General features: G+C 43.0%; 1 protein-coding gene across 5 annotated transcripts in view; it reads right to left on the minus strand.

Moving 5' to 3' along the window:
• Nucleotides 1-21,736, minus strand: part of si:dkey-237h12.3 (teneurin-3) — a 153,102-nt gene that overhangs the window by 10,108 nt on the left and 121,258 nt on the right. For 3 of the 5 annotated variants that reach the window (XM_035161643.2, XM_035161639.2, XM_035161646.2), the window contains 5 exons: nt 14,931-15,180; nt 12,092-12,112; nt 7,083-7,315; nt 4,963-5,117; nt 718-1,595 (listed from right to left, as the gene is read on the minus strand). In XM_035161643.2, coding sequence (XP_035017534.1) covers nt 718-1,595; nt 4,963-5,117; nt 7,083-7,315; nt 12,092-12,112; nt 14,931-15,180 — 1,537 coding nt within the window. The remainder of the gene's footprint in view (nt 1-717; nt 1,596-4,962; nt 5,118-7,082; nt 7,316-12,091; nt 12,113-14,930; nt 15,181-21,736) is intronic. The other 2 variants (XM_035161644.2, XM_035161642.2) reach the window with 1 other exon arrangement.

Here is a 21,736-nt window from a genome sequence, read left to right on the forward strand (position 1 = left end):
AAAAGTTTATTGAATTAATTCCTCAACTGCAGCGTAGTTAACCCTCTGAAAACGGACCTGTGGCTAACTGGCCTTGTTTAAATTGACATAAAAATAATAAAAGCATTCATTCTTTTTGCAGCAGCAAAGCCAAGATCTCTATCGTCTGCCTCATCGCCTTGTTCAGTAGTGAAAAATCTCAAATAACTAAAAAGTTTGCACAAATTACTTATGGAGTGTTAAGAAATAATTTATTCATGCTTCTATTTTTATAATTATTCAGGATCGATATGTTTTATATGTTTATTTAGCTCAATTTGACAAGAAATGTATCTAATTCTTAAATTTAAGACAATTTCAGTTTGTTTATTATCCATTGTGTTTTATTGACTTACACAACTTTTAGCTTAGGTTGAATAGATTTAAGAAAGAAGAAGCGTTTGAAGATAAAGGATTTCACAGTTAGCAGAAATGTCAATGCAGGGACTAGTGGTTCATTTCTATTCCAGGACTCAATTAATACTGCACCGTCATCTGAGAGGAGCCGGCACGGATGCTGCTTTTTTTTATTCTTATACTTAACAATATCTGCTCGAATGCAAAGAGAATTTGTTAACATCTTTGCATAAATATGTATGAGATGTGCTTCACTTGAGCCATGTGTAGGTTTTCCGGATGTAGAGGGCTGAAATGAATCGGAGCCCAGATCATGATCTTGCCAGTCTTCATCATACTTACTCATAGAAAGTCGTCCAGCCAATCTCTGATGTCTTTGTAGCCAGCAGGCCGTTGTTACCATGGTAGGTGAGAAGAACCAGCTCCTGTCCCTGCGTCGTGAGAGTTTTCAGCCTGCTATTGGTGCCCATGGAGAGCCAAATCACCTGGTTGTCAGGGGCAACGATACGCACCGGCATGCGGTTAGGATCTCTGCGGATTCTCAGGGTGTTTCCGCTGCTGTCGGTAACAGCTGTGATGTCGTTCTCCGTGCTGTAGCTGAACGTGAACTTCAAGTCTCCGGTGAGCAGGCTCGCCGTGTGCTGGTGGGTGCCATTGCTGTCGAACGCGTACAGCTCCTGGGCGTCGGGGGAAGCCACCTCGTATGTTCCGGCAGTCAAAGTTGGCCCGTTTCTGCTCACGGCCCGGATGCGGATGTTGCCCAGGTCTGCCACGTAAAGGGTTCCATCTGGAGCCGCCACTAAAGAGGACGGGGCATTGAGCCTGGCATCTTTGGCATAGCCGTCCCCTGTCTGGTAACAGTCGCAGTTGGCATCGTTCTTGCAGTCGCAGTCGGAGGGAGCTCCGGCCAAGTGCGTTATCTCGCCATCCACAGAAACCTTCCGGATCCTGCTCATCTTTCTCTCATCTGTCTCGGCTATGTAGATGGCGCCGTGGAAAGATATGGCGATGGAAACAGCGGATTCTAGAGGGGTTAACTGCGCCCTCTGACCGCCGGCCACTCCGCGGTCCATGCCGGCCAACGGGCAGTGGACAGGGCGCCCAGCTGCGATGCTCACTTGACCGTTCTCTGTGATGCGCAGCACTATGTTGTTGTCCAGGACATACAGGGAGTTGTCCATGGGGCTGACCGCCAGGTCTGTGGGCCACTCCAAAATCACCTGGAATACAGGACATTATCGGATTAATATTTTACCCCCTACAGGACGAAATTACAGCGTGATTACACAAATCAAATAAAATGTGATTGCTCCTTACTCACAGCATTCCAGACCCAGGCTTGATTTAATTAAATTTTCACATATATTCAATAATTTCTAGTTCTTGTTTTTTATGATTAATAAAGTGCGGCAGTGACTCGAGCATGAGCCCAGTTCATGGGGCTGAAATCAATGGAGCACATCTCAAATTTACATATTATGTGATCTAGTTGTTGATTAAGCTGGTGTGGGATTCAAACACGACATATTAGTGACAGTGTAGTCTTTCTCTCCATTATGCACATTTATCAAACCTAGACTGTATAATTTCAATGAGCCAAAAAAAAGAAATAATAAGTGATGATAGAGCCTCGGGGGGTTATAAATTTATCTCTTATCTTAATGGTTTAATCCCTCCTCGCGTTGCTCAACTTGTACGAGCACTGATACCAACATTTTAAGCATAATTCTGACCACAGCGAATTGTTGAGATCATTCCCGACTCTTAACATTTATATTGCGACTGAGATTTAAAGTATCAGGTCTTTATTCCCCCGTGCGACTGTAGTGTAGCTACAAAATAACCTTGAGCCTGCACTTCACGCCTTCCTGCACCATTTGTGCTGCACTAACTGGAGCTGCAACCTGAGAGAGAAACTCCCTGTGGGTAAGGGAAGTGGCTGAGGTCAATTAAGTATATAAAATTAAATCAAGTAAAATACACTTCACACATTAAAAGAAACTAGTGCAGTGACGTCCCCGTTTATAAACAGACTTTGGTGCAGAGTGAAGTTAGAAAGCTTTGTGTTCATCCCACCTGGTTTATCTGCAATGAAGATTTTATACCCAATGTTTCTCATAAAATGAAACTGAATTTGCTTCATTACTGTTCACATGTGTGGCTTGTATATAAGTTTGAATGATTTTCTGAACTAGTACAATTATTTTCATACATTTATGACAAATCTTTGGACCCATGTTCACAACTTTTCAAAATAAATGCTCTGTAATTCCGCTGTAGCACCGCAGCAACAAAACAAACGTCCTGCTCGTACTTTGAAGAGAAATTGCCAGACAGGAAGTTATTCTGTTAATGTAAAGCTATTACGTAGATCTTTACCCTGTCGCAGGTTCAACTCGGACTCAGTCGGACTGTTCGCACGCTGCCCGACCCGCACGCCACTGCACTTTCCCGGGTAATTTACCCAGTTTGCGAGATATTTGTTCCACGTCCATTTGTGGAATTAGGTAAATGATATTAACTACATCTTGGAAATGTTTTTTTACTTTTACAGTCTGCTTGTCAGAAATGTGTCGGCCCCGACCTCCGAATACACAACAGTTCTGATTAAAACTGTAAAACTGCTTGTGAACTGTGCTTTTCTCCACAGGGTGATCAATAATAAAACACGGCGCCTTTCAGGCTGCCACCAGTTAAACTGCACTGAGCCAATTCTCTGGCTCAGATGCCTGAGGATCATACAGTCTCGCCAAAACAATGTCTTTACCGGCTCAAAGCAAATGACTTGGTTAATTAGCAAAAAAGTGACAAGCTTAATCCTTTGTCTTCATGTTCTCCCCCGCCTTCACGTCCACCACCCACACATGCTGCAGAAATTGCTTTCTCCTCTGTTTACATTGAAAATACTCTCATGTTGCCAAAAACAGCCTTTCATTTTCTTCCCGGCTTTTATTTGTTTTATTCTTTCAATGTATTCCCATTGTTATCTAACCTTTTAAAAACGGACACAAGAACACGTGTGATATCTGCCGCCCGGGTCATTGGTTTTGGCTGCTGCACTTCTTCCTATCTCCTAAAGTGTTTTGTTTGTGCTCTTTCTCTTTGGAGGCTGATCTGCATTAAAACAGAAAACTAATTAAAATGTAAATTGGATAGTAAAATGGATGGAAAAGCAAACAAACAAAGGAAGAAACAAACAAAAAAAACCACCCTCCCACTTATGTAACACGTGTAAGAGGCGGCAGAACCTGATCCTGTGGCAATTTCCTTCTCAACAGTTCACTCACTTTCACTCGGCAGAGAAAAGGGAAATAGAAGATGCGGTGAAGGCTTCCTGTTTAATATGATAAAACCCCTTTTTTTTATTATCCCTCATTATTCATCTTAAGTAAGTCCTCAAAGCTGTGAAACTCCCTTAAAGGGGGAGGGTTATTACGCACAGGGAGCTGCACTCCTCCTCTGAATGACCATTGTGCTGTATAGAGCTATAACCTATTGTGTAACGACAGGCCGCTGCTTTTATGTCGCCTTATTCGCAGATACTGTAGATGGTAAATTTAGTCGGACAAAGCCGGCCGCCATCAGGAGCCACTGAGGGGAAGGTTTTATGTGCAGCAACAGAGCTGCTTCATTATCATGTATGGCGTAAGTGTCCTCAATCCCTGAATTTCTAGTGGAACACTAAACACTAATTCAGCTCCAGCCACATCAAAACAAGGCCCCCAAAACCGAATAATTATTCCTCCCTTCTTATCGTCTGCCGTGACCTGAAAACTCATCTCTTCAATAAACACTTGACGTCCCCACTTCCTGCCTGAATCACATCCTCCTCCGAGCACATATTTTTTTTCCCGCTGTACTTTCCGAGAAAAATACTTTGCTCCTGTTTAGAGCTGGAGGAGAGAAGAAAAGCAAAACGCATTTTCTTCATCTGTTGTTTTCTCACCTTATAACACTTCATTCTAAGATTTTTGAGCTTTTTTTCCACTAATGTCACCGCTACATTCTTCAGGGTAAGATCTGTCAGTCAAGTGCCATCTTTCATTTAACATTTTATTTTAACCAGGAAATAATCGGTGGCATAAAAAAAACAACCTCCCTGGCCTTGACAGGAAATAACAAGGTGACTGAGTGAAACAAGACAAAATTTATAATATCAGAATTAAACAAAAATTGAAGGATCAGTTAAAAGATCACATCCTTGAAACGCACTAAAGAGCCAGGTTAAAATGAATTACACCCTATTCTAATATTATCCTCCTACAGCAGCCGGAAAGATTATTTTTATTAGTTATTGAAGTAGGGTGAATTATAATAGAAAAACATAATAATAAAACGCCCCCGCGTGTCTTGCTCTCACTCAAAAACCAATTGCCCCTGAAAGATTGTCATTCATGGAAAAAAAAACATATATTGCATATGAAATATATATGGAGTTATGTAAGGCTGCATATTAATGATGAGTCACGGGTGAGCGAACTGAAGCGGGAGATAGAGGGGCAGCGGGGGCACCGGGTGGCGCTGTGACATGCTCCGTGTGAGGCAGGGTTGACGACGGTCTGGTACGTGCGTGAGGGACCAAGTCACCTGATTGATGTCCATGCTGTTGTCACAGGTCAGGGGGCGAGCCGACGTCAGGTCGTTGGAGCCGAGGAAAGTGGAGAGGATGCCGTTCTGGTCCACCTTTCGGATCGTGGTGCCGTCGACAAAGTAAATCAGGCCGTTCTTGTCCACGGCGATGCCTGTTGACATCACGTAAGAGAGGAGGAGGTGGGGGGGCAGAAAAATGAGAGGAGAAGAAGGGACGGAGAGCAAAAACAAACCATGTGATAACAGGACAACAAGGTAGGTACGCGGCATCTCCGCTTGCATGACTCAGTGGACGGAACACGACGGATACATGTGTCAAGCTTGCCTTCCCATTATTCAGGTCACTGCAAAAAGCACACCCATCAATAATTCACGGGCTGCTTTTCTGGTTTTAAATAATTTCTCAGGCAGAAGTGGGAAAGGCTGTATTCATACGGTATACGTATATGCACTTGCCACGTCTTGTAACCCCGCGCTCTAAAAAAAGGACCTCGTGAGGTGGGGGGTGTCACTGAGCGGTGCGTTTGGGCGATTTTTTGACAGCGGCAATCATCAACAATCTGCACACCATTTGAGAAATGAACGAGCCGGGGAGCGGAAATGACAGCTCCGGCCAATTTTAGATGAAAGGGGTGAAAGACAGTTGCCATGGTGACAAGTGTGGACTAAATTGTCTCAATGATTGAGTGCAAGCTCAGAGTCGTAAGTTGCAGCCAGTTTGGATTTACATGCGGCGAGACTATTTTTCAAACTCCACATTGGTTTTGACGCAGCGTGGCTCTGGGGTGATTTCTGCCGACTGAGACTCTGATCTCAGGAACATGAACATTTTGCATATTGGGAGGTTATGTTTGGGGTTTTTTCGGGGGGAGGGTGGGATTTAAAATATTCTGAAGAAGCATTAACTTCAGTTTTACCTCCAGAGTACAATTTATGTTTCATTGAAGTCTTTAAAAGCGTCTATGGGAAGGTGAGTGGTTTGGTTTGACCTGTGGCTGGGTCTGCGCAAGATTGCTTTCTGCTGAAACATTGACGAGCCCGGGGAGCCCACGGTGAAACCTTGGGAGCTGGCTGTTTGACAGTCTGAGATTCTCAGACAGATGAAAAGTGTCACATTTGAGCAGAGTTCACCAAATGTCTGAGAGGAGGAGGGGGGGGGAATGGAGCCATCTGCTGTTTCTTCCCTGGTCTGGGCTTCCACCCACTCCATCATTAGAGACGCTCCCTCAAATTCCCTTCACTCAAAGCCCTTATCACCCAGCTGAGGCAGAGCCGCTGCAGTTGTTCATTCAGCGACAACGGGCGCAAAACAATTCATCTCGGCCTTTTCATCCAGAAGAATTGGGGAAAAGTGAGCAATCCAAGCACAAATGGCACATGTGCTATTTGAATGTGGACAACAGGTTGTGCGTAGTGGGAACCGACATGTGGAGTGCTGGTATTCTCGACATTCACAAAAGATGTTTGAGAGGAAAAATATCTGCTATTTTCCAGGAATAAATGCAAAAATAAGTTCAGTTAATTAAGCTGGAGCAGCTTCTTTGAAAGGCAGCAGCTCTGCACGGCCTTAATTACGTCCCCCCAAGGAGGCTGTATTTGTCGGTATAGGTTGGTTTGTTTGATTGTCAGCAGGATTCGACAAAAACTGCTTCACAGATTTCCACGCAACTTTGTGGAAGGAGGGAACACGGGCCAAGAAAGAACACATTAGGCTTTTTTGGTCACTTTTTTCAACATTGCAATTCGCAAGAGTGTGTTTTGGGAATCTTCACCAATTTATCATGGAATAATCAATGGCTCTTATTTAAAAAAAGCATATTTTAGGGACTTAAATCCATGATACGAGATGAAAATCTGGATCAAGCAGATTTAAATGAGGTTTCATAGGGGAACTGTTGAGGTGTGTGTTGTACTGAGTGCCCTTGTAATTCATAAAAGCATTGATTTGAATTCTTAGCCGACACTCCTGCTTATATTTTAACTTAAAAATGAACACAACCAGAATGTGTACCTGAAAATCTGTCGGCTCAGAGTTGGCACAGACGCCAGTGTGCACATAAATATAAAACCCATCATCATACCCCTCCCCCTCCACCATCGCCAGTTTTAAACGATACCTTTGGGTCCAGTGAGAAACGCCTCTGGAGCTTTGCCTCCGTCGCCACAGTGGTTCTCGTCGAAGGGCAGGCAGTGCTCCCCGGTTCCTGCCACCACCTCTGCATTCGCCTGCAGATCCTTGGTCCCCGTCAAGATTTTCGGTCGGTAGATCCTCCGGGAGTTGGTGTCCGACACGTACAGCTGGCCAGTCACTGGGTGGGTTGCCAGGTAATACCGGTGCGCTGGGTTGTTACTGCATTCAAGACAACAGCTCAGTTATATATTGTCATCGCAAACAGGGAAGGGTTTTTGCTTTAAATGTCATCACAGTGCGGCCGAGCAGTCCATTAACGCTGCTAATACAGCTCTGAAACGTGACCTAATGCAATAATCTCTGTAAAATACCTGAATAAACTGTGAATGCCAACGAACCCATAATGAAATTTAGCCCGGGTTTCCCTCTGAATAAAACATTCAGTCAAGAATATATCCAAGAGTAGATTCCATAATATTTCTCCAGAGAGCTAACATTGTTTTCAGTATAAATTAAAGCTGAATACAGAACACATCTTTTTTTTTTTTTTAAAGGAAATACTCTCGGAACATTCAAGGGAACGTGGAGAGTTGCATTTGTTAAACGACCAATAGCAAGTTGTGCATTCTTTTAATAGCAATGAAATTATAAAAACCTTCTTCAGACTCACGTGTTTGATTTAATTGCTTTTAAACAGTTGACAGTTAGTAAACACCAGGGTTCATTTTCTAGGTATTTAAGCCTCAATTAAACATGTCATTTTCTAAGACACACACCGTAAATGTCTGTTTAAGTGTAACTTGTTTTTCTTTCCAGTCCAATTGCAGGTTAATATAATCCAATTATCATCTCAATTAATGTCGTGTACGTGGATAATGAACTGAAGAAGGTGATGTGATGTTTTCACAGTGATGATATCTGACAGAGACAGACAAACACCTGCACAAGTAATGAAAACTGCCACCGTGGAAGTTTCTGCTTCAGTCTCCAGGTCCACAAACACAAACACACACACACACACACACACACACACACACACACACACACACACACTCTCTCTCTTGTCTTTAGGTAGTTGTGGGCACACACACTGACATAATGCATTCCCAAGCCCCCCTTACCCAAACCGTAACCAAGGTTTCTGCAGGTTTCAACAAGTTCAGTTTAGATCTTTATAAGACAAGTTTGACAGATGAAGGAACATCAGTGTCCAAGAATAACTTCAACTTCCCCATAGTAGAGAATAACCCTTGGAACACATGGAAATATTACAAACCTTGCATGCCGCCAAACAATTCCCTTTCTTTTCAAATAATAATAATAATAATTAAATGAAAATTAACATAATAAAACCTTCCATAACCTATTTCAGAATAGTTATTGAATTGTAGACAGTTTTACGACGCCCATGGAAACCCTGTTAACCACCATCACTAAATGTCCTACCCCAGCCCTTACCGTAACCCTGGCATAAACTTAACCCTAAAACAAAGACTTTACCCCCAAACAGCCTTTTGAAGTTCTGAGGACAACGCCAAAATGTCCTCACAACGCCAAAATATCTTCACAACATCAAAATGTCCTCACAACACGTAAATTTCACCACAAAGTCAAAATGTCCCTACAGAGTTAAAATTTCCTCACAAACCGGTGCGTTTGAACCAAAATCGGTCCTCACAACTATAGCAAGACTTGCGCGCGCGCGCGCGCGCGCACACACACACACACACACGCACACACACACGCACACACACACACACACACACACACACACACACACACACACACACACACACACACACACACACACACACACACACACACACACACACACACACACAAGGTAAAAACAATAACCAGATATTTTGGTCGTGAAACACTGGAGAATTTCCACAGCGGGAGAGAAAGGGCAAAGCCTTTGAGAGCGAATAAGTAGCAGACAGAAGGTTGAAGAGATGGAAGTCAGACAGAATTTAACAGGATACCAGTACAGTGGGGGGTTCCAGTTTACAAAGCACAAATGACAACTTGTGTGCCAGATCATTTTATTTGTTATCACTCCCCTGTGGGGAGAAGCCTTTAGAAGTTTCAGAAACGACTGGCTCATGTTCACAAAGTGCAACAACTAATGACATTGCATCTGCCGCTGCTTATTTGCATTTATTTTGCCCCCGTCTCATAATGAATCCAACTCATTTTTGAATCAGAGCTAATGTGTCTTAAGATTGAGAATCAAAAGATTTTTTCAGCACATGATTGACTGATACTTAGATTTGAAGAAAGTCAATTAAATGATAATTTTCCGTCTCTTTTAAGCAAATTGAAAAAACGCTGACAAACTGTTGAATTAACCTTTTCTGCTCAGGCAGCGGTGATGCATGGCAGGTGCTCAAGTGTCATTAAAGAGCTCAAAACAGAGGCCGTTAATATGAAAAATCGCTTGCTTTACGGTGCAGTCGTAAACACGGCGTCTCTGCTTGTACTCCAGCTTAATGGTACCCCAAGTCAATACTGGTTGGCTTAGAAGTGGGATAATGTGACGGCAAAATAAATGTGGCAATGAAACATCTTTGTAAAATGATGAAGATGGAGTCGTAAAACCTGACAGCCTTTATGAGTCAAAGTAAAATGAACCAAACTGGGTGGATGCAAGTTCCTAGAAAGAAATTCACGGAGACGCACATAAGTAACTCTTTCTTTTACAGTCAACGTGCCGGTGGGTGGACGCTATAAATGAAACACCTGTATGACTTTATGCGGCCTTATAAAACAGTCCTGCAATAAATAAAAACCTTCGTGAAGCTTCTGATGTTAAATAAGTTTTTATGGTTTTACTTTATGGTGTAATATCTAATATTTTGTTTACCTCTTGGGTTAAAAAAAAAACAACCCCTCAGACGGTAGCCATAAACATGTCCCACGTGCAGGTAACCTCGAGCCTCTAATGATCCACAATCCAGAAAGTCTCATATCAACCTGTGCTTTAACATTTCCTCACACTTCTTCATGTCCCTCTGTCTGCGCTCCCGTTGTCCTTGTTTTAACTCCCTCTTCAGGACAAGTGTGCTTTCACGGGACTCGAGGTCTAAATTCATCCTCAATCTTTCTCTTTGGCTCTGATCTGGCTCTGATCACTCTCGACAGTTTTATTACCTCCGCTGAGGAGTTCCACACTAGAGCAACTGGACGGATGACCACAGAAGTTGGTGGAAGGATGTGGTATGAGTCAGGAAATAATTAAAATTTTGTGCGGCTCTGGATCAGGGGGCGGATCCAGACTTCTCTTCACTTTATTTAAACTTGCAAGAGGACGTCTCGTCAACATTTAGTTAATTTAAGGCACATTTATGTGTGGGCAATTTGGTGCAAATCCAAATAAAAAACTTGGATCTAGAGAATTTTAATGTGGCTTCATAAGGGAGGAATGTGCTCTCTGAGTGGAATACTTATTTTTACTCTTTTCTAATCCATAACATTTTTATATATCTGCCGTAACGTTATAGGATCTTAAAACAGTTTTTGTTTCCAATTGTTTGCCTTCAATTCCTCAGTTTCAGCTTGTAAAACACCTTGTGCTGTATGAATAAAGTTTATTATTATCATTATCGTTATTATTCACTGGCTTCCTGTAGAAGCTCATAATTAGCATAAGACATTGTTGCTGTGGCGCATACAGCCAGGAGTGGGATGTAATCTGAATGCAATCCCTTTATATAACTATAAAACAACAAAAAACAAACAGAACATCTCTGAAAAACTTTCAGAATAGTTTGTGTGCATGTGGGGAGGAGTGGAACATTCCAGTCTTTACACAGATCACACTTTTTTTTAAAAATGTGCATCAAGACCAGTCCCAGTTTTCTAAATGTGTGTGTTTCATGGCTGCAGTTTGTTTCCTTTGGCTTCGACCAAAGAGAAAACAAACAAACAGGAAGATCTGTCGTTGCCTTTGAGTTCTCGTCAATGTAGGATCTAAAAAAAAACAAATACATAAGTCACATGGTCTGACAATGATCTGGACCGTTGTGGTCAACTATCCTGCAGCTGCGGACGCCCACAGATCTTTGGAGGAAAATAAAGGCAAAGTTTATTCGGGTGACTGATGACAAATCATGTTTCACGGCGCTGCAGCGGGGAGGCTTTTATTCTCTCTGAGGGTCAATTAAGCTCACAAAGCTTACAAGAAAATACTGTGATACAGGCACTAATCAAAACTATACTGCACCTGCAGCTAGAATCAAATGAAGGAGAGACAATGGACTCTGTGGTGAAGGGATGTGGGTGTGTGGGTGGGTAAAGTGCTGCTGCAAACAAATCAGGCAAATTGGTGTTGATTTTAAATTCACCCAACAGGAACACGCAGCACATCATTTTGTTGTCACACTAGAGACGTTACCACGATAGCCGGCTTAATAAAGTTATTCCAGTTTGCTCTGCGGAGCACCTCTGGCACTTCTGGTCAAGTTAATCACAGGACAACCTAATTGCCACCAATCTGCACCGTCACTCGATTCGATGCCGTTGTCTTAATCATGAATACAAAGCAGTTGTGTAATCCCCCCGCGGATAACAGCATCTGCCGAACCCCATTACTGGAAATGTAATTATAAGCTTCACGATGGTACTGTTAATTGCAGCACTGTTGTACTGGACTGCATTATAATGTATACATATATGCTGATTGTATAAATTTACATGAACACCCTGCTTGAATGTTACTACTCAATTCTTTTTCTAATCTGTTCCAGGGTCCCAGCGTATGTCGTGGCCGTCCCGTCGATAATCACGTCGCACAATCCTGAAAGACCGTGAAACCAATCTTCTTATTTAGATGCAATCAACCAATAATTGGTTTGTTATAATTACACTGGCTAATCAGTGGTGCTAAAGGTGAACGTAAAAGAGAGAGTTACTCGTATACGTATGGAGCAGATGATGGAGGTGATGATGTCGGGAGAGCGACAGGAAAACATGCACTAAGGTTAAAACACCTACCTGTGTCTAAAGTCTTTATTTCTACGACAGGGAACAGGACGAGCAGGAAAAGAGGAGAAGAATCAAGACAATGAAATTGATCAATCACAAAGGGATACTTTTATTATTTTCAGTGTTATTTCTCCACCAGACAGCTTTCTTGCAAAAATGACTTATCTTATATCTCAGATACTGTAAATCAGAATCCAGTATTAGTCAGACCACAGCCTTAATATTCCTTTATATGAACTATGAGGAATATTAAGAAACAAGGGCCAAAAAAAAGCAGCGAGCGACGACTCAGGTAAGGTTTTAGCTCCTTTCCGTAGAAGACAGTCGCCGGTATAATCCTGCAATCTAGAGGCAAACCTGTCCCCGAGGTAGAGCAGCAGTTTACTTGAGCAGCGGGAGAGTGTGTGTGAATGCAAACGTCCTAATCAGCTGAACAGGACTTCACAGAAAGTCTGTGCAATGTTTAATTGAGCCAGCGAGTGGGCGTGTTGATGATATAACTTCTCATGCGCGCTTTATTGAGGCGCCACTCCTCCTCTAAATTGAAATATTTCCAGTAGATGAGAAGAATCTGCGGTTATGTCCAGACCCAATTCTCTGAACACTGCCCCAGGTTTCATCCATAAAAACTAATAAATCAATCGATCTATTTCGTTGCCTCTAACTTTCCTTATCATTCTGCGTGTGAATACAACTGAAAACCCTGAAGACGTTGTGTGCATGTTGCTTGTGTCAGACGACATCAGGGTTATAGAATCAGATTCCATCAGAGCAGAGCAGTGACTCTGCTGGTTGACGCGTCGTCTTAATGGCGCCGTGTTTCACTCCCTGTTTCGTACTGGTTCCGTTGTCAGGGAACAAACATGTAAATGAGAACATTAAAACACAGTGTATGTGTGAGCACAGAGTGAAGAAGACGAGCGAACAGATAAAGGTCTGAAGCCGAGTGACACTAAGCAGAATCAGAATGCGACGCGGTGATGTCATGAATATGCTAATTGGACCATTGCAGTTCCACAACGGTGCAGCCGCCGCGTCCTCCGTTTTGCACAATGACCCTAAACGGTCCAGCCAAATGCCAGGGTTTCTACCTAGTCCTGCTCCTAACAAGTGTCTGGTGAGAAAAATACAAACAGCTGAAAGTCAGAAAGTCAAAACATCCCTTTGAAGAGCAAACACAGCCACTGGAGAAATCACAGTCGTTCCGCAGAAAGTGGAGAAGTGGGACTGTGGCCGAGAGTTAAAAACCACAGGGAGGGAAACTTGTGCTTCTATCTCCATAAAGCCTCATCCTGCATTACCACTGCTTTTCTCGATTCAACCGCTCATATTGAAATATTGATTCTGCTACTGTAGCATTGGCCGCTAATGCCGACTTTACACTCAGAGCTGTTGAAAGAGATTAAGGGAATCCCATATGATGTATTTAGGCTCTTGCACAGCCACAATGCATCATAAATGCCAACAGCTTTGGTTTCAGATACTAATATCGAAAAGAAAACAAGCAAATACTCTGCCAACGATGAAGATATAGTACATTTTGCAAAGAAAGGGGCACTTCTTCTACTGTAATGGTTTAAATCTCGGCTGCAGCCGTCACCTAGTTTGAATTAAAACTATCCCCACTGCGTCTTTTGTGTCAGAGTAAATTTAATTTGGCTTCTTCATGGAAGTGGTTTGTGTTTCTCTCCTTGCAAAGCGAGTAAAATAGTTGCTCGGAGACACAAACCATTTCTGAAACCATTATTTATCCTGCAAGGTGTTGCTGAGCATGCATGCTCCTTAGCGGCTGCGGCATCCCGCTCCCCATTCATAGTGTTGTACGCTTTTCCCACACACGAGAAACTGCCCTGTAGTGGCTGATCAATGTGCAGGTACGTCAGCAGGTTACTGAGCTAGAGAGGATTTATTTTCTCAACGTTTTGCCTTGTCCACACTAATGCAGATATTTAGCAGAACAAACTTTTTCCTTTGTGTTGGGGCCTCTCGTTCACACGCAGGGCGATACGGGGTTTTACGGCACGGGCGTGCTCGACAAGCGTTTCTGAGTTCTCGTCTGGAAGGAGATATTTTGTCAAATCAGATATTATTTGTTAAAACTGAGGGAAACTATCCGTAGTCGTGGAGACAAGGCCTCATAATCTTATCACTAACTTACACACCGCTCGATGTGCAACGACCTGCTCGCACCGCTGTGACCCGCGTCCACTTGAGCCACTCTTCATATGTTTGTCATTTACGCGTCTGGAGCAGGATGATCGCCCAATGTACATTTAATCAACACCTGCTACTTTGAAATAAGCCAACTGGCCGAATCAGAGTCATTGCAGAGAGAAGCCAACTTGGCATGAGGGCGTAAATCATCCCAATTACACGCTGAAGACAGGATGTCTTTCCTAATTATGGAGATGGATGGGGGAAGGATTTCAGATTTCTATGAGCAGAGGAGAGATGTGTGTGAGTGGAGGTCTGTCCACTGTGACGTTTCAAGTTTCCCTCTCCACACGAGCACTGAATGTAGAAAAGTTGTTGAAAGTATTTTCAGTTTTTTTGATAGTTAACATTTGTCAAATATGTTTCAGGTTTTTTTTAACTGCTGAAATACTGAAATACAAGTAATTATAAAAAAAAAAACAGAAAGACGTAAAGTCAGTATAGTGCTAATTCTGTTTTGCATTAAACCTCTTTCTTTCATCTTAACACTACACAAATTGCTAAGTTTACACAAATTTCCAGCTTAATTCTTAATATAATACTTTTACCAGTTTGGACACATTTAACAAAACAAATAAAGTATAAAACTAATCCACCTAAAAAAATAAATCCCTACCAAGGGCCTCGATCTTACCTGAGCTCCATGATACTTGTGACATTGCCCGATGGGTAGATGCGGCGGATGTAGTTGAAATCGCCGACATACAGGCTCCCATCGATGCCCCACGCCAGAGCCACCGGCGCCAACAGCTTGTTGCCTTGGGCCTGTCCATTACAGCTGGGGCACGAGATGCTCCGGCGCCGCCCGTTCCCCATGACGGTGGAGATCACAGGGGGCTGCAGGGAGATGAACTGGTTCTCCCCGCTGCCTTTGTACAGAATACCTGGGGAGAGACAAGAGGGCAGGCATGAGAACACGGTGTATCTGTGTCACCGCGAGCAGATAATGGACTCGTTATTTATCCTTTACCTAACCAGAGAGCCTCTTGAGATGCAGCTCTTATATGACACATCCGGCTAGAATGGGAGCAGTCCATTTGCAACAGGCTGATATAGAACATGTTAAAGGAAGCGGTCCACACTTTTGAGCGGGTTCATTCAATATATGGTGGTTGGATCAGTTGTGATGAAAACAAACAGCACGGGTGAGACTTTCTTAACGACACAGATGAAGTGATATCCAGCTTCACTTCCTCGTTCTGAGACACATGTGGCTAAACTGACCAATCAGAAGCCAGAGAGACAAATATATATTAACTCAAACATGTTTATTAGCCTAACCCCTAAATGTTATATTGCAAAGAGTCAAGTGAGAAACAAATACCACTCAAATATCTGTGTTTTAAAAGTGTAACTGGAGCCAGGAGGTAAATAGCTTAACAAAGGGAAACAGCTAGTTTGACTCTATCCAAGGTTCAAAGAGACTTTGCTGAATAGCATCTTGTTTCTCACTGGTTTAATTCACACACAACCAAATATAAAATTGACATGTTAATGTTTTCGACATTTATTTGTTGTAAGAATGTTTTTTCTCCTGCTTCCACTGTTGATGCTTGACTGTTCTAACTGTGTCCCGACTCCAGCTCCATTCTAAACACGCAAAAACTGAAGTATTCTGACGAGAGAAGACAAAACAGGACCTGGAGGAAGTTATGCCTATTCAAATTAATTACACCTATTTAACCTTTGAATTTAAGAGAGTGAAATTACAAAAAAGATCTTTAGTTCAGCTGAAAAATTCTCATAAACGTGCTAAAAGAAAAACATACTTAAGGCCATAATAGATGTATTTCAAATGACTTGTTACTGTGGTTACCGCCTTGCTCTAACCAGAACGTTTTTCATTACAACAAAATAAATCAGAAATGTGGTTTGTTTATTACACAATTTTAGGCCGTTTAATTATACAATACTTAAATAAGTGTTTGCTTAATTAACACACACAAAGATTAGACAGTGATCAGATTCAAATCGTGCAGAGCAGTTGACAGCACACGAGGAAACACGTTGACGATCAATTCAACTGACATGTCCTCATAATTTAATGGGATGCATTATTATTATTATTATAATAACACCACTTCTCCCACAGAGCTTGAACATATTTGATCTAAAATAATCTTTCTCCCTGACAGATGGCCTGATTTCCCCAGGTCAGAGAAGAGGTGGTAAACATAAATCCGGGGCAGTGTACCTCCTCTTATAATGGTGCAAACATTTCACTGAGGACTCACTGGATCTTTCTTTCTTTTTTTTAGGTAGGTGGGGTGGGGGGGTGGTGCTTACACTCTTCAAAGGGGGAAAACACATCAAACGGAAAGACGTGCAAGCTAGAAGCTGTTAATTATTCACATCAAGTAACTTGTTTGAGTTCACACTGCCTCTGTCCTAATTAGCGGATCTATGACACCACTGAATGGACACATAATGTTGCTCTCCCACGGCGTCATGCTGGAAGCCCCCGTAACCTTCCACGTATGTGAAATCGAGCGTGCGCGCCCAACGCCGTTTGCCCCCCCACCCCCTGATTAGTTCCTCTCATTGATTTAATTGATTGAAGGGCAAATTCAAATGGAGGCACGGTCTGGCGAGACGTTTGACGATCTGACCAATCTGTCTTTTGTATTCCAGAGCGTTGCACCCGAGCCTCTAACAAAGACAAATAGGTCTGGGGGACAGCTTTATGCGTGACGCCATCAAATGTGCGACCTTGGGACTTTAATTGAAATGTGATCCATGTGTCTGCTCAGTGAATGAAACGCACGGCGCGATGAAAACTCTCAGCTGAGCAGAAAGGTTGACGCTGCGCAGAGAAAACATGGCGACAAATGACAAATTGCATGACTAGAATTTCATGTGGGATGTTTGTGTAATAGCTTTTTAACATTCCCAAGGAAAAAAGACAAAGATGTTTCTAATATCCAGAAGCCTAATGCAGTATGTATGACATGGATCAGTTGTAGCAGTGAAGTCGTCTAGGATTTTGGCCGGCGTTCAGCAGAGAGGAGGAAGAAGGGAAAAGAAAAAACGAATTCTGAGGTCATTTTGGCAAACTGCCGCGGTCTGTTCTGTTTACACTTCCATCACGGTTTACTGTACACAAGTCTTACCGTAGGCTATTAGACAACATAATGGAATAGATTAAATACACCAATCAATCACCGGCTACCCCCCACGATCAGTCCAGACTCAGCATGGACACTGAACTCTTTCACTTGGATTTCCTCATACACACACACACACACACACACACACAACCGCTGCCACTCTTCTGGGGAGCAGCTGTGAAGTGAGGGAGCAGATTAAGGTTCAGTTTTGTCCCCTCAAGGACACATGGTCATGACACATTACTGCTGATGATTGTTGCGAGGATCAAGCTTGTGACGTCTCAGCTGGAGAGCCGCACTGATGGGAATTTGGTTCTCTCGCTCTCCGGCGCCGCGGGCCGAAAGGAGGGGGACTCCGACGGTGTCCGCACCAAAATGGCTTCAGAGTCTTTAAAGTTATTTATACATATTTTATGAATTCACCGCGTGCTCTGCTCTGAGTTCTCATGGAATCTTTAAAGCCGCAAACAAAAAAGAAAAATCTCTATGAAACAAAATGGAATTTATTCGATCTGGCAAAGTCGTGTTGTTGTTTTTTCCTGCACAGACTGAAACAAGCTTTCAACAGATTTTACAGAGGAGACATCAAGTCAAAGTGTGGCAGCTGAATGGATTAACAATTAGGGACGTGGCTGCCTATTGATTAGTAAATGACTATGTGTGGAGGCGTGTTTTGACTTTTGGATAGAAATTGAAAAATAATAATAAAATTAAATCACTGTTTTGCTTGGCACACGGAGAGAAAGAGCTTTTTAGGAAGTCTGAGAATCTGTTGTCTCTCGCTCTCACTCCGAAGATGACTCCGATACTGATTCATCCAGCAATTACACAGCCTGTAATGTAATGTCAGCTCACGTCATCTGCAGCAAACAGCCAGACACACTTCGACTCTGGCAGCAGTGGGAAATTTGCCAAATAGTAATGGAAAGAAAATGAAAACAAAACATAAATGTGTATTAGAAAGAAATGAAAGTGACTGCGGAGCAAACCTGAAGGCAAATTTCTATCAGAGAAAAACAAAGCTGAAAATAGAAAAGTGTACGGGCACATTGGAGCAGAGTGGAAAAAGCTGTTGCTCCAGCATATTCACAAACCTGCCTTCCGCTAATAGAACTCATTACACGACTACCAAGGCCATCGCTCTGCGTCCTTTAAATATGAAGATTCACTCACTGATGACTGTTTGTTCAATTGATTCCACTTTTATAGAAGCATAACAGAAGGCAGACATTTCTTTTGATAAAAGGCTAATTTGAGTCGTGTAGTGAAAATACTTTAATGCCGACATCGCGGCTCCCGAGATGATTAATGGTTCAAATGCAAGGCCGAGCCTCAACACCTGATAAAAAAAAAAGAAAGAAGAGAAGTCGGAGCGCCCTGAGCAATGTCACCTTGGTGACACATGGAGAGCACAGAGACTGGTAGGGGAGGAGCAGCAGTGTCTTAATTGCACCGTCCTTCTTTGGTCTCCTTTGCACTGTGTCATTCTAAAGATACCACCCGTGTTCCCGCTGATTCACCGCGATAAAGGCTCGAAGTGGAAAGATCTCCGTGCCTCAAATGCAGCCTGTGTGCGAGCTGCACAAGTATAAGCTCCCTCCGAGATACTGAGTTCCAGAACTCTGGCTGTGTCCACTAACAAACAGTTATGTTCCCCGAGATAGTTTCCCTACAGTTTGAGGGGAAGGCATATCTGCTCGTTACGAAGAAACGGAGGAGGGGGGGCAGGAGGACATGACTGAAGCACAGACACCGGCAATTTGCCTTATCTGGTTTGACAGGCTCTGGAGTGGAGGCAGAGAGAGAGAGAGAGAGACGGGTCTTTGCTCAGGTCTTTGGCCACAAGCCATGAGAGGAAAAAAAAAAAGTCCTCAGATGTTGGAAGCAATGCGAAAATGAAGCAGGAGTCACAACAAAGAGCGATAGCGAAACGTCTGGCGCTAAAGTTCTGTGCGGCTGCAGAGGACCACCACTTGTTAACATGTTGGGTGAAGACATTAGTCAAGGTTTACAGCATTAAAGAATCAATACGGGAGCAGCAATGAAGGCAAACAGTGATATTTGGATTCATCGTCATGCCGACTGAGGATATCGAACTGCATCCGTTGCCCAAAAACCCACACGGGCCATAAATCACACATGTCAAAAAGTGGCCGGATGCAAGACTGAATAATTCAGTTTGGACTGAGAAAATGCAAGCTGATAAAACTAGATGCCGAGTCCCAACCTCTGTAATAAAAATGAGTATGTGTGAGGGGAATGACAGACAGGATTATAGATGGAGTTATGATACTTGGATGTGGATACTGTAAAAACTAGCATACACCAAAGTTGCTACCAAAACCATTTCACAGACTTATGGCAGGAGCACACTGATCCAGGCAGAAGATGAACAACGTGACAGAAAAGTGATGAAATCTTTAAACATGGCTCCAAAATGGCGTTTCGATGTGATGAAAAAAGACCCGGTGCAAGACTTTGTCAGTGTCAGAAATGTAGGATGACAAACTAACAATGTGCCGTAACGTACGATTCAGTGGGCGTTGTCGCACGGTCGTCGTAGATCAAAGTTGATGTCGTAGCCGTGTTCATTAGATCAATGTCGCACAGTTGCTGAAATCTCAGAGTCTGTAGGCGCCTTTAGAGAGCTTACTGTCTTTCAGTCGAGCTAATAGGATTGCAGCATGAAACCCTTTTGGCAAATTGATTAAGCCCCTGTCAGACATGGCTAAATGAGACAAACACAAGTTTGCTCAACTAATGTTAAATTCTTTTTTTTTTTTCAATTTAGTTAGAGTTTGCTATTTATTTTTGGGGCAGTGCTTGAAGAGGACGAGTGAAATGTGTGAAACCCGCCTTGGGGGGGCCACAGCCGTTAACTGCACGGGAAAAACTCGACACCATCTGGTTGATGTTTTATTTCTGTCATCACTGGTTCCACGTAAACGTGCGAACCTGCACATGACGATTTCTCCTGCGCAGCAACAACCAATTTTCTGATAAATCCGCACACGGCACAGCTCAGTCTAATAAAGGATGCACCCGACATTAGCATATCACACAGGCCGCACCTATCTGTTGAGCGCAAAAATGCTCCTCACAACTGCAACTCCAACTGTGATGCTGCCACAATGAAGTCTTTAGATATGGGTGTGCTACACTTTGAGACAGGTGGGATGAAACAAAATGCACCAGCAGCAGTCAGGCTCGAGGCATATTTCCGTGTTCTTTCGCACACTTCACAAACTTCACGTCCTGGATGGCTTGACAGATTGGGTTCGGCAATGGGCCCCTTCAGTACGTCTGTTCTTTTAATGTTCAACAAAGAAGCAGGACATAGCAGCATCAAAGCAAAGGAAGACTCTGTTTGAGGAACTGGCTCTCTGACAGCTTTTCCACAGCCACGTCCAACAAAAGACTCTTTGAAACATCCCCGAGATGTGCGAGGACCTAATATACATCCAGAATAGATGGACTACAATAACGCTGCAAACACGATGAGCATTGTAAAATAAATAGTAGTGCCCCTTGCCAATGTGTAGATTTGCAAGTAAGATGCTAGAAAACACTACACTCAACATCTCTTTTTAACAAAACAGGCTTCTCTGGTTGCCAAAATATCTCGTAACACAAATGACCTCGGAGGTTTATTTAAAGCTCGATGGACCAGGCCAAGAAAGACTCGGTGGCCAGTGCCAGATTTATACTTTGAGCCAGGCGGCTGCAGAGGGCATGAGACGAGGCTCCAGGACTCACGTTAACGTCTTCATATTGTACATGTAACCCCTCGTCGGGGCTCTGTCAGGGGCCACAAAGATTATGATTACTTGCTTGGGTTCCCTACTTCTCCCCCTATGTGCTTTGAAGAACACGTTATATGTATTAATTCAATATCAGCACCGTGGACACGTATGGGCTACGAGCTGGAGTCTATTTTCATGCACAATTAGCCGCACAAACACTTTGATAGTGTGCTGTTAAAGCAGCAAACCTCATTACCTTCTTCAACCTCCCTGGACCGACTGGCGGTGCCTCAGATACTGCAACTTAATCGCACACCCAGAGGGATACATGCTTTTTATTATGATAGTTTGTGTCATTTAGGAACCGAGCCGGTGCAGAACTCTGTGTATAAGTCATGTCATTTTGAAAAGAAATTAAATGAGGTTTAATTGAAAGTTAGTCAGACATCAGTCGCACTGAATATAAATGCAACAATGACGGAGTAAAAGCCGGTGAAAGCTTTTGCAGTGAGGCAGCCTCACAGCGTCGTACACTCAAGTGTTGATAGCCGCTGAGGGCCGATGTGTTGCCTGATAAAAGTTCACCTTCT

This window comes from Hippoglossus stenolepis, chromosome 7 (genome assembly GCF_022539355.2).
Source record: "Hippoglossus stenolepis isolate QCI-W04-F060 chromosome 7, HSTE1.2, whole genome shotgun sequence".
Classification (NCBI taxonomy): domain Eukaryota; kingdom Metazoa; phylum Chordata; class Actinopteri; order Pleuronectiformes; family Pleuronectidae; genus Hippoglossus; species Hippoglossus stenolepis.